Genomic DNA, 11,909 nt, shown 5'->3' with positions numbered 1-11,909 from the left:
AAACCTCTGTGTCTGCCACGGGGTTACGGCCAGCCACGGCCCAGGCACGAGATGAAGCCGGGGCTTGGCTGGCACCCATGGATGGGCACCCCAAGGCAGCCTGGGGTGCTCAGGGCAGTGGCGAGGGGCCACCAGCTGTCCCCAGCCCCCCCAAGGGACGTGTACCCTTGGGCAGGAGGGGCATGAAGATGCAAACCCCCAGGATCAAACCCTCCAGCGAGGGGCTGGGGGGGACCAGGGGACCCCAAAGTACCGGTGCTCCTGTGCCAGCCCCACATCTCCGTGCCAGCTTCACCCTGACAAACCCCTGCGGACAGAAACTCTGCTCTTCGCAGCAGGGCAAGGATGGTCCGGAGCAGCCCCAGGACCCTTCGTACTGCAGCTCCCCAGGGGCCGGGGAAAATGTCATCCCCCGCGGCGGCGGTGGCTACCCCGGCCAGCTAGAGCCAACTGGAAAATAAGTGCTTTTACCTAATGGCGTGCGATTTACGCTGCGGTTCCTCAGCTGCAGTGGTGTTGCCGGCTTGTGTAATGCATGGGTAGTCAGTCGGGGGGGGGGGGAATGCCCAGAAATGGCCGCAGCCAGCCCTGCGTCCCCCTCACGATCCCCTCACCACCCCCCAGTGCCTCCCCCTCGGGACGCGGAGTAACTGGAGGGTGCTGTCTCCCAGCCCCAGCCTGCTGCAAGCATCCCTGCGCCCCGGCGTTTGACCCCAGTGAAGATGGAAAGCCCTCACCTTGACATTCCCCCCGTCTCCCTTAAGGACATTGTGATAACTCCCCCCCGGAGCCGTTTGCCTTTCTTATCGGGGACGCTGGCCAAACAAGCGTGGTTGGGATATAAGGAGCTGGGCTAGAGCCGGTGGCACATTCGGTGTGTCTCTTCGCCTCGGTCACCGTCTGTCAGCAGCCACCATGAAGTTGCTCCTGCTCCTCAGCTTGGTGGCCCTGGCCCAGTGCCTCGTCCACAGGTAAGCGTCGGGGCGTCGGGGTGCCCACACAGCCACCGCGGTCCCGAGGACCTCCAGCACCCACGCTGGAGGAGGCAAGCGGGGGCGACTGCCCGGCTCCCAGCACGCAGCGGGGCCGTGGGGACAACCTGCGGCCCCCTCCCCATGGGCGAGGCTCGGCGAGGCTGGCCCCCGGGTCCCACACGAGGGGCTGCGGGACGGGGCGAGCGCGTGGCAGGGGTGCCGTATCCCCGCCCGGCTCCTGGTGACGGGTCGGCTCCCCTCTCCCCTGCACCCCAGGATCCCTCTGAGGAAGGGGAAGTCCCTGCGGCAGTCCCTGCGGGAGCATGGCTTGCTGGAGCACTACCTGAAGCAGTACCCCTACAACCCGGCCAGCAAGTACTTCCACACCCACCGCTCCTTCGAGCCCCTGCAGAACTACATGGACGTGAGCATGGCAGGGCAGAGGGGCTGGCACCGGCGGGGCAGCCCATGGGGCCGCTGGCCCTTTACCCGTCCCCACTAGCCCCTTACCCATCCCCCTAAGCCCTTACCTGACCCACCAGCCCCTTACCTGTGCCACTAGCCCCTTCCCCTTAGCCCCTTAACCTGACCCACTAGCTCCTTCCCCTTCCCCTTAGCCCCTTACCCATGCCACTAGCCCCTTAACTGACCCACTAGCCCCTTACCCATCCCCCTAAGCCCTTACCTGACCCACTAGCCCCTTACCCATGCCCGTAGCCCCTTACCTGACCCATTAACCGCTTACCCATCCCCCAGCCCCTTACCTGACCCACCAGCCCCTTACCTGCCCCACCAGCCCCTTACCCATGCCGCTAGCCCCTTACCTGACCCACCAGCCCCTTATCCGTTCCCCTAACCCCTTACCTGACCCACCAGCCCCTTACCCATCCCGCTAACCCCTTACCCATCCCACTAGCCCACTATCCATCCTGCTAGCCCCTTATCCATCCCACCAATCCCTTACCCATCCCGCTTTGACAGAACGAGTACTACGGCACCATCTCCATCGGGACCCCAGGCCAGGACTTCACCGTTATCTTTGATACCGGCTCCTCCAACCTGTGGGTGCCCTCGGTGTACTGCTCCAGCCCAGCCTGCAGTAGGTGTCTGGCAGCCCCGTGGCCGGCTGGGCAAGGGGTGAAGGCAGCGGAAGCCCTGGGCTTGGCCAGCACCCTGCCCTGCCTGGCTCCGGGAGCCCCTGGAGGGGCTGGGAGCCGAGGACGGCTCTGCCCTGTCTCTCCTAAGGGACGGTGGGTGATGGGGGAGGCACCGGAGGGTCATCGACCAAGGATGACCATATCCCTCCCGTACCCACAGGCAACCACAACCGCTTCAACCCAGCGGATTCCTCCACCTTCATCGGCACCAACGACACCCTCGAAATCACCTACGGCACTGGCAGCATGACCGGCGTCCTGGGCTACGACATTGTCACCGTAAGGCACCAGCCCCCCCATCCCACAGGAGCGGGGACACCGGGGCACCACCCGCCCAAACCAAGCCCTTCTCACTCTCCCCATCTGCCCAACCAGGTCGCGGACATTAACGTCATCGACCAGATCTTCGGGCTGTCTGAGACCGAGCCCGGCGATTTCTTCTACTACACCCCCTTCGATGGCATCCTGGGGCTGGCTTTCCCCAGCATCTCCTCCGCCGGTGCCACCCCTGTCTTTGACAACATGATGATGGAACATCTTGTGGACAGGGACCTCTTCTCCGTCTACCTGAGCAAGTAAGCCCTGGCCAGAGCCGCCCAGCCCTCGCCGAGGATTTTCTCCTCTTTCCCTCCCGCTGGGGCTGGCTCCGGCACTGTTCCCCAGTGGCAGGACGCCCTGTGGCTCCTGGGGGACATGGCTCACCGCTGCCGGCATCGGCACCGGCAGAGGAGGATGGCAGCAAAGCCCCCCTTGGTGATGGCACTGCCAGCGGGGGGTGGTGGTGGTGGTGGTGGTGGGGTGGGACCCCCACCTGACGGCTTCCCCCTTGAAGGAACGAGCAGAGCGGCAGCTTCGTCCTCTTCGGTGCCATCGACCCCTACTACACCATCAACGGCATCAGCTGGATCCCTCTCTCTGCCGAAACCTACTGGCAGATCACCATGGACAGGTAGCCCCCGTGCAGCCCGCAGGCTCAGTGGCTCCCCTTGCCCCCCAGCCAATGTTTTGGGGGGATGCAGCCCCTCGTCCCACGCCCGGGAGGCTCACCCCGTACCCCTCTCCCCAGCGTCTCCGTCAGTGGGGAGCACGTCGCCTGCTCCCTCGGCTGCCAGGCCATCGTGGACACAGGCACCTCGCTGCTGGCTGTGCCCAACAGAGCCCTCAGCGCCATCCTGAACGCCCTCGGTGCCAACTCCAACGGCGAGGTGAGGCCCCGGGGGAGCGTGCGGGGCTTTGGGGACCTTTGGGGCTCTGCGGGGTGCCCAGCTGGACCCCGGGGCTGCTCCGTGGTGCAGCGGTACCCATCGCTCCCCGGGGCACGCGGTCGCTCTCGGGGTGGCCGCTGACCCTCGCCTGCCACCACGTGTGCCCCCCAGATCAGCTGCAAAGACGTCAGCACCCTGCCCGACGTTGTCTTCCACATCAACGGCAAAGCCTTCCCCGTGCCGCCCAGCGCCTACGTGATAGACGTGAGCATCCTGCCGGGGAGTTGGGGGGGACTTGGGGGGGCTTGGGGGGGGTCTGGCAGCTGGTAACCGCCATCCACCACGTCTTTGGCTGCAGATGGACGGGTACTGCATTCTTGGCTTCGAAGGCATGGACGTCCCTACCGAGTCGGGCGAGATCTGGATCCTGGGGGATGTCTTCATCCGCGAGTACTACGTCATCTTCAACAGGGCCAAGAACATGGTGGGGCTGTCCCGGCTGTCCCGGCTGTGAGCACACCGCTGTGCTGCGGACAGGGACAGGCAGCACACCCCGCTGCCCTGGCACCCCCAGCTTGGTTGCTGGCAGGGCTGACCCTTGCCCAGCGCTCCCGTCCCCTCCTGAGCACAGTAAAGTCATGAAGAAGCCTTGCTGTGCCATGTGTCTCTGCTCCGCTGCGCCGCCGCTACCGCGTCCCTGGGCATGGTCACCGGTGGGTGGGCAGATGGGGTGTCACCCTGGGTGCCAGCCTCACCCCGCAGGCAGAGCCACCCCCTGCCCGCACCCCGATGATGCCCTCGGCCCCGCGGCCGTGCAATCACCCCCGGTGCCTGTGCAGACCTGGGGCTGGAGCTGCCCCAGGCTGCCCGGGGCAGAGCCGTGCCGCCAACCGGGTGCCCGGGCAGGCTTTATCGGGGTGGCCGGTGCTCCTCATCCGGGGCTAGGACGTGCCTCCCTGCAGCCCCACGTAAAGGCGGGTGCCCCAGGGTCGCTGCTTTCCATCCCCACGATGCCACGGGACACGCCAGGAGGTGGCTGTGGCTGCTGGCGGTGGCCGTGGCTGCTGGCGGTGGCCAGATGGGATGGGGAAGGTGCGGGGGCAGCGCAAGGGACCGGGATGGGAGCACGGCTGTGGCTCTGCCCCTGCCGGCATCTGATGCCCATGTTCGGGGCTAGGGGGACTGTGCCTGCTGCGGCGCTGGGTCCCATCCTGGTGCTGGGGGTGCTTTGCACCACTCATCACCATCCCTCCTTGCTGGACACCACCTGGATAAACCCCCGCGAAGCGCCCAGGAGCCGCGGACCTGTCTTTTCACCATCTCCCTGGGTAGAGCCATGCCCTGGGAGCCCCTTCGCAGCGGCAGCGCCAGCCTCGGCACCTTGCAAACGTTTCTCGGGACCGGGCGCTTTGCTCAGGTCAAGCCCCTGGAAAGTCTGGAGCAGGAGCAGCCAAAATCTGGTGCCAGCCCCCAGAAACCCCTCTCCCCCCGGCTTAGCTCTGCTCCCTTAGGGTCACCCTGCAGAGGCCCCGGCCAGCTGCAATGAAGTCCCCAGCCACGCTCCTGCCACTGGGGCAGGACACGTCCCTCCCATCCCCAAACCCCGCTCCGGGGGTATGAACACCTCCGGCGCTGCCCTCTTCATCCCAGGGGGGCCGCTCACCCCAAAGCCCCCTGCCCCGAGGAAAAGCCCCACGGCCGGGTTCGGCATGCCCGCGGGTGCAAGCAGGAGCAGGGGACGGGGCATAAATACCAGGGTGACTTTATTTGTGGCAGGGAGGGCAGCTCGTCCCCTCTCCACGCCAGGAGCCGGGGGCAGCACCCGCCCCAGGGGTGCGTGCCGTGGTTGGGGGCTGGCACGGAGCACCCCACTCAGCCAGGAGCATCTCCCCGTGCCGCATCCTGCACCCAGAGCGGTGGGGAGGGGCGGGGGGGAGGGGGGGAGCTGGTCCTGCCCCACAGTCCTGCCTCAGTGGGGCACTGAGGGGCTGGGGGACCCCGGCACACCCGAGAGGGGGGCAGCGCCCATGCACCCGTGGGAGCGGGGATGCACCCGTGGGAGCGGGGATGCTGTTGCCCACCCTGACTGCTTGGCACCCCCTCCCCAGCCACCCACCACCCCGGGGGGGGCCTGGTGGGCCAGGCCTGCTGGTCCTGCAGCCCCCCTCTTCCTCTGCTTCTTCATCCTCCTCTTCCTCTTCATCCTCCTCCTGCTCACGCCACGCCAGGCACGCGTGGCACCTGGGCCCTAGGCAGCCGTGTGCCCGCTGGGGCTTTCCCCGCCGGCTGGTGGCACGGCAGAGGGGTCCGCGTCCCTGGAGGGTCCCTGAGCCCTGGGGCTGGGGCTGGGGCTGCCTGTGGGAGCCGGGGGGGCTGCGGCCTCAGAGGGGGGTCAGGGGGCAGAGCGGCTGTTGATGGGTGCCCGGGGGCTCGGCGTGGTGGGAGGGGGCTCCCCGGCCCCTGCACGCCCCGGAGAGGGGCCGAGGGGGGCTGTGTTGGGGAGCAGGAGCTGGGCCAGGAGGTGGGGGGGGGGCTGGGTTGATGCGGGGGGGCTGGGGTGTGGTGGGGTGCCCGTGGGTGAGTCCTCGTGGGTTGGGGACAGGGACAGGGACGGGTCACTGCTCTGCAGCGGGAGCCGGACATCTGCGGCTAACGGAGAGATGCTTTCGGTTAGCGCCCGCCTCTCCCCGGGACCCCCCAGCCTGCGCGGGGGGGCACCCAACCGCCCCGGGGTGCCGCAGCACGGCTGTGTCCTGCAGGGGCCGGGACCCTGCCGCCGGCATCCCGGAGCCCGGGCACCCCCGGGCACCCCCGTTACCTTGGCAGGGCGGGCAGCAGGCGGCGGGCAGCGTGGCGGGCTCTGCGCAGGAGCGGGGGCACAGCCTCTTCTCGCAGCTCACCTCCCCACGCTGGCAGCGAGGGGCCAGGGTGGGAGTGAGCCATCCCCGCCGGCCCCTCCCCGGTCCCCGCTGCCACCGGCGCGGGCACCCCGCGGGCACGGGCACCCCGCGGGCACCCCGCTCACCTGGCAGGTACAGCGGGTGCAGGGCTGTCCCTCGGGGGTGAAGGTTTGGCCGTTCACCACCTTCCTGCCCTGGTAGTTGCAGTCTGCGGGGAGCGAGGCAGCGCTCGGGGCACGGCGGGGGGCTCGGCGGGTGGGGGGACGGGGCCCCCCGCTCCCCCCCGCCCCGGCTCCTACCGTCACAGACGGGGCAGCACTCGCCCTCGGGGTGGAAGGGGTAGGTGCAGAAGATGGCACAGTCCACGGGCGAGCAGGCCACCGAGCCCAGCTGCGAGAGACGGGAGAGACGCGCGAGGGCCGGGCGTTAGCGCACGCCGGGGTGGGCTGGGGAAAAGGGGGCAGCCCCGAAACGCCCGGGAGCTTTTTCCTGCAACGGAGGAAAAAACTGGGGCTCAGCCCGCGGGGCAGGAGCCGAAAACGTCTTGTGGTCCCCGGCGCAGCCCTCACCAGGCAGATGCAGCTGAGACAGGGGTCCAGGACGGAGGGGAAGGTCTCGTTGTTGTAGAAGATCCTTCCCATGTAGGTGCAGCCTGCGGGGAGGAGAGGGGCACTTGTGGTCCCCGGGTGGCTCAGGGACCCCCGGGAGACCCTCTCCGCTTAAGCCCGGGTTTGCTGGGTCTGGTCCTGCCCGGGACCGCAGGCAGGGGATGCAGAGGGGATGCAGCGGAGCCAGCACCCCTCCAACAAGCACCCACCACCCCCATCACCTGCCGAGCAGTCGGGGCAGCACTGCCCGGGGATGCGGATGGGGTAGGGACAGGTCTCCACGCAGTCCGTCCGCTTGCAGCTCACCGAGCCGTCTGCCTGCAGGGGAGAAGCACTTGACAGAGACCTCGGGCTGCCCAAAACCGTGGGGTTTAAAGCCCATGAAGCCGGGGAGCTGCTGGGGACCACGGCCACGAGCGGCCCGGCATCCCGAGGGAAGGAGGGGGACAGGAGCCGTGCGCCGGGGCAGGGACAGGTAGGACGAGTGAAGCAGAGCAGGTTCTCATTCACCTGGCAGATGCATAACTCACAGGGATCGCCCGGAGACCAGATCTGTCCCACGGGAAACTCCACCCCGTTGTCATCCACAAAGCAACCTGGGGGGGACACACAGAGGGGGACACGGGCACCCCCGGCCCATCACCCTCCTGCTGCACGCCCAGGCGTGTGCGTGCGCTGCTGGACGCGCGTGCGGTCCCCATCCTGTGCCCGCTCCCCACCTCCAAACCCCATGGCTGTGCAGCCCCCCCAACGCCCCGCCAGTCCCCGGGCACCCCCGCAGCCAGCTCCCCCGCTTTCCCCTGCCCTCCCCACCCCCAGGTGTCCCCTACGTCCCATCCTTGTCCCCAGCTGTCCCATACCTGCCCCATACCCCACCCTCCCTGTGCCCGGGTATTCCCCGCATCCCACCCTCCCCATCCCCAAGCGTCCCCCGCATCCCGCCCTGCTCGTCCCCACGCGTCCCCTGCCTCCTGTCCTCGCTGTCCCCCGACTGTCCCCCCCCGTCCCCAGGTGCCCCCCAGCGCGGGCTCACCAGCGGGGGCCGGGGGGTCCCGGCAGGTGAAGCAGCACTGCCCGGGGCCCAGGTGCCGCTGGTGCTGCGGGCAGTCCAGCACGGGGCAAGGGGCGAAGGAGCACTCTACCTCACCACCCTGGGGACACGGGGACGCGTCACCCGCTGGCCCCACGGCCGGACCCAGCCCCGTGCCCACCCGTCCTGCCTCAGCCCCGAGCAAAGGCTGGGTCCCTCCGGCAGGATGGTAGGGGGAGGCCCCGGAGCATCGCTGGGGACCCCCCAGCCCCCCGGGACCTACCCAGCAGACGCAGGTGGTGCAGTCGTCCCCGTCCAGGCTGAACCGGGCGCCGTGGGCGTACGTGCGGCCCCGAAAACTGCACTTTGCTGGGGAGGAGAGAGGCAGGGGGGCCGGGGCTGGGCTCGGGGAGCGAAGCACGGCTCCTGCCAAATCCCCACCCCGAACCCCCAACCCCAGCAGGGCCCTGGGCTCCCCCTGCCCCCCACACCCCAGGGGCTGGGGGTCCCGGGGGACTCACCCGGCTGGCAGGAGCAGCAGTCAGCCGGCGAGGCGCTGGGGCAGGAGCCCGGGGGGCACTCGGGGGAGATACAGGAGACGTTACCAGCCTGCGGAGGACGGTGCGGGGCTGTCACGGGGCAGCCGAGGGGCGACGCGCCCCTTCCCCACCATGGGGGGGGACGGTGCCAGGGCACCATCCGCCCCAGCGCATCCCGCTCCATCGCCTCGGATGCGCGTCCCCAGGCTGAGCGGGGATGCGGGGAGGGAGGGGGGGGGGAGGGGGGGGATGCTCCCATCCCCATCCCACCCCGGGACGGCGTGGGCTCACCAGGCAGACACAGACGGTGCAGTTCCAGTCGGACGGGGAGAAGACGTCGCCCTCGGCCCGGGCCACCCCTTCGTGCAGGCAGCCTGCAAGGCAGGCGGGTCAGGGGGGGCCGCCCCGGGCAGCAGGGCTGGGGGGGCCGGGGCTCACCTGCACAGCTGGGGCAGCAGCCCCCGGCCGGGGCGGGCAGCGGGTGGGAGCAGGCGACGGGGCAGCTCACGGCCTCGCAGAGCACTCGTCCCCCCTGCAAGACCACGCGCCGGCTCAGCCCAATTTGAGGCTGGGGCGGCAGGGAGAGGCACAGGGAGGACGGGGTGCTTACCTGGCAGGCGCAGCTCCGGCACCCCGGCTCTGTCCAGCGAGCGCCAGGCTCCCGGGGGGCCCCCCGGTACCAACAGCGAGGGGCCGATGGAGCGGAGGTAGCGGGGGCTCCCCCGGCACGCAGGGATAGCTCGGTGGCCGGGGATGCCGGGGCAGGAGAGGAGGAAGGGAGTTGGGTACCAGGAGCTGCGGCAGGGTGGTGGGACGAGGGGGAGCCCCTGGGGACCAGGAGGGGTCCCCCAGAGCCAGGAGGGAGCAGGACGAGGGTGGGCGGATGCTGCAGGGACTGCAGGATGGGCGATGGGGCCAGGATGGATTTGGGGTAGCCTAGGAAGGAAGGAACAGACGTCGCTTGGGGCAGGCAGGGAGCCGGGGGCATCCCCCTCCGCTCCCCTGCCCTGGCCCGGAGAAGGAGACGGATACCGATACCTTCGCAGGAGACCCTGTCACCGCTGAGCCGGTACCCAGGGCGGCAGGAGCAGAGGTAGCTGCCCGGCGTGTTGTGGCAAGCGTGCTGGCAGGCTCGGCGCTCTCCCGGCCGCCGGCATTCGTTGACATCTGGGGGACAAGGGGAGTTATCAGTGCCCGGGCAGGAGGTGCTACACCCTGGGAAATGGCTCAGGAGGGAGCCCGGTGCACCGAGCTGTCCCCTCCGGCACGGCCCACGCAAGGATGAGGACGAGGCGGCAGCACCGTGCCGACGGGGTCGGCGGGCACCTCCGTCCCCTGGGCTTCGTGGCACGGAGAGGGAAGAGGGAGCCGGCGCACGGCACTCACCCACGCAGGAGTGCCGGTTCCCGTGGAGGTGGTAGCCGGGCCGGCAGGAGCAGCGGTAGCTACCGATGCTGTTCTTGCAGCGGTGCTGGCACGGCGTGGCCAGGCACTCGTCCGTATCTGGGGGGCAGAGGCTGAGGGTCAGCAGCCCTTGCTGGCCCCCACTCGCCCCCCGGGCCCGGTGCCCCGGCCCTCCGCACCCTGGCAGCTGTGGCGGTCAGCGGAGAGCTGCATGCCGGGGCCGCACTCGCAGACGAAGCCGCCCTCGGTGTTGACGCAGAGACCCTCGCAGGCAGCGCTCAGGCACTCGTCGATGTCTGGGGGCAAGAGGGGAGAGCTGGAGATGGGGGGGCCGCTGCTGCCACAGCCCCTCGTCCCACCGGAACCTCCCCATCCCGGCTCACCGGTGCAGCGGACGCCGTTGGCTGTCTCCACCATGGAGAAGCCGAGGGGACAGACACGGGCCACCTCCTGGCACCCGCCGTGGTTACAGGAGAGGTCGCAGCCGTACTCCCCGCACGTCCCCGGCGGCTCTGAAACACGGACGGGGGTCCACAGGGCACCGATGCCACCCCAGCTGCCACCCACCCTCCCACCCCAGCCCTGTGCTGTGGCACCCGCTCCCCAGATGCCCCAGGGACTGCACCCTGCCCTGAGAGCACCCCTACCCCTGCCAGGGACGGGGACCACGCCGGGGGATGCTGCAGGGAGAGGTGACAAGGAGCAACGTGCCCTGCCAGGAAAGCCCGGGGCTCCCAGCTTTCGGCGTGAGCGGGAGCGGGTGGGTACCTGGGCAGGTGATGCCCTGCTCTCCATCCGGGCACGAGCAGAGGTTGGGGGCGATGCACAAGCCGCTGCCGCAGCCGAAGGAGCAGAGCGCTGTGGGGAGCGGGGGACAGGCGGCCGTCAGGAGGGCAGGGACCCCCACCCGGCCCCGTGCCCCCAGAGCCCGTACTCACGCAGGGTGCACTGCCCGCTGCCCGGGGACAGCATCCACCCGGGGCAACATCCGCTGCCGAAGCCCGAGAAGCAGACGTGGGGCCCCACGCGGCGCCTGCGTGACGGACGAGAGGCTGAGGCCGCCCTGCCCCGAACCCCCAGGGCAGAGAGCAAAGGTCCAGGGGAGCTCCTCCAGCCCGCGGGGAGCCCTCCCCTCCGCTCCAGGAACGCAAGGACAGGGGGGACGACGACACAGGAGCGGTGACGATGTGCCCATGGCCACCCCATCCCGGGCAGCAGAGCACGGCATGGATCCAGGGGAAGGCAGGCACGGGGCGAACCGGGGTGCAGTGTGACCCCAAAACAAGGTGGGACAGAGGGAGGGGACCATACCCCAGCTAGCCCCGAGCACCCCCGCACATGGTAACAGGGGAGAAACGTCCCCCGGCAGGACGTGGGGAGCAGGACACGGATGCGGGGAGCGGGAGCCCTGCGAGGGTCACGCTCCCCTGGTCCCATCCACCCTGGGACAGAGGGAGGGACGCGCGGGGTGCCGGCCCCTCCGGCCGGGATGGGAGGCACGAGGAGGCGGATGGCCGGAGCTCGGCACAGCACGCCGCCGTCCCCAGGTGTAGCTGGGAGAGGGACAAGGAAAAAGGGGGGGAACCCGGCTACCTCTCCACGGCAAAGCTGGCCGGCTTCTTCCTCCCGGGGTACACCCTGCCTTGGCCGCCCGGGAGGAACAGGGACACACAGGCAGCCTGGAAGAGCAGCTCGACCAACATGACAGGCAGGCTCCAGCCAGCGGCACGCTCCCAACGCCTGCCTTCCTGCCTGCCTTCCTGCCTGCCTCGGCGGCACGGGCGCCTACCGCACGCTGGCCCTTGGCCCTGCTCCTCCTCCCGCCCGCCGGGCCGGGAACAATGCGGGGGGTGGAGGGAGGCGAGAGTGGGGAGCGCTGCGGGGGGAAGCCATCGGCACCCGGCTCTCCACCCACCCCGACACGGGGAGACACGCGGGCCTGGGGATGCTCGCCCCGAGGCCGGCTCGCTTGGCCGGGCGAGCGGCTCCATCCCAGCCGCGAGCGTGGCGGCTCTAGGACAAGGAGCGGGGTCCCCAAGGCGGCGGGAAGCAGCAGCGAAAGCGTCCCCCCTTCTCTCCTTTCCCACATCTG

The 11,909-nt window shown here is 69.7% G+C and overlaps 2 protein-coding genes across 2 annotated transcripts; one reads left to right on the top strand and one right to left on the bottom strand.

The window, feature by feature from the left end:
- Positions 1-680: 680 nt before the first annotated feature.
- Positions 681-3,969, top strand: LOC140653651 (pepsin A-like). Its single transcript, XM_072865965.1, has 9 exons — positions 681-971; positions 1,251-1,398; positions 1,956-2,073; positions 2,292-2,410; positions 2,507-2,706; positions 2,964-3,080; positions 3,198-3,336; positions 3,508-3,600; positions 3,695-3,969. The coding sequence occupies exons 1-9, from the start codon at positions 916-918 to the stop codon at positions 3,848-3,850; spliced, it is 1,146 nt and encodes a 381-aa protein (XP_072722066.1). The 5' UTR covers positions 681-915; the 3' UTR covers positions 3,851-3,969.
- A 1,181-nt stretch (positions 3,970-5,150) lies between these two features.
- VWCE (von Willebrand factor C and EGF domains) lies at positions 5,151-11,677 on the bottom strand. The gene is given in 20 exon segments (XM_072865943.1): positions 5,151-5,985; positions 6,155-6,245; positions 6,362-6,444; positions 6,536-6,626; positions 6,806-6,888; positions 7,066-7,162; positions 7,355-7,440; positions 7,878-7,995; positions 8,158-8,243; positions 8,396-8,483; positions 8,705-8,787; positions 8,852-8,945; positions 9,024-9,349; positions 9,452-9,580; positions 9,800-9,916; positions 9,997-10,113; positions 10,201-10,329; positions 10,586-10,675; positions 10,756-10,850; positions 11,411-11,677. Coding segments are annotated over 20 exon segments (2,514 nt in total). The 5' UTR covers positions 11,521-11,677; the 3' UTR covers positions 5,151-5,584.
- Between the last annotated feature and the right edge of the window lie 232 nt (positions 11,678-11,909).

Source organism: Ciconia boyciana, chromosome 6, assembly GCF_034638445.1.
Source record: "Ciconia boyciana chromosome 6, ASM3463844v1, whole genome shotgun sequence".
NCBI lineage: Eukaryota > Metazoa > Chordata > Aves > Ciconiiformes > Ciconiidae > Ciconia > Ciconia boyciana.
This window is presented reverse-complemented; position numbering and strand designations above follow the sequence as displayed.

What these genes read in the sequence shown, in the direction of transcription:
- LOC140653651 (XM_072865965.1), top strand. Translation starts at nt 916, where the DNA reads ATGAAGTTGCTCCTGCTCCTCAGCTTGGTGGCCCTGGCCCAGTGCCTC. An exon ending in GCCCAGTGCCTCGTCCACAG is followed by an intron (nt 972 to 1,250) that starts GTAAGCGTCGGG and finishes CCTGCACCCCAG; the next exon opens with GATCCCTCTGAGGAAGGGGA. An exon ending in CTGCTCCAGCCCAGCCTGCA is followed by an intron (nt 2,074 to 2,291) that starts GTAGGTGTCTGG and finishes CCGTACCCACAG; the next exon opens with GCAACCACAACCGCTTCAAC.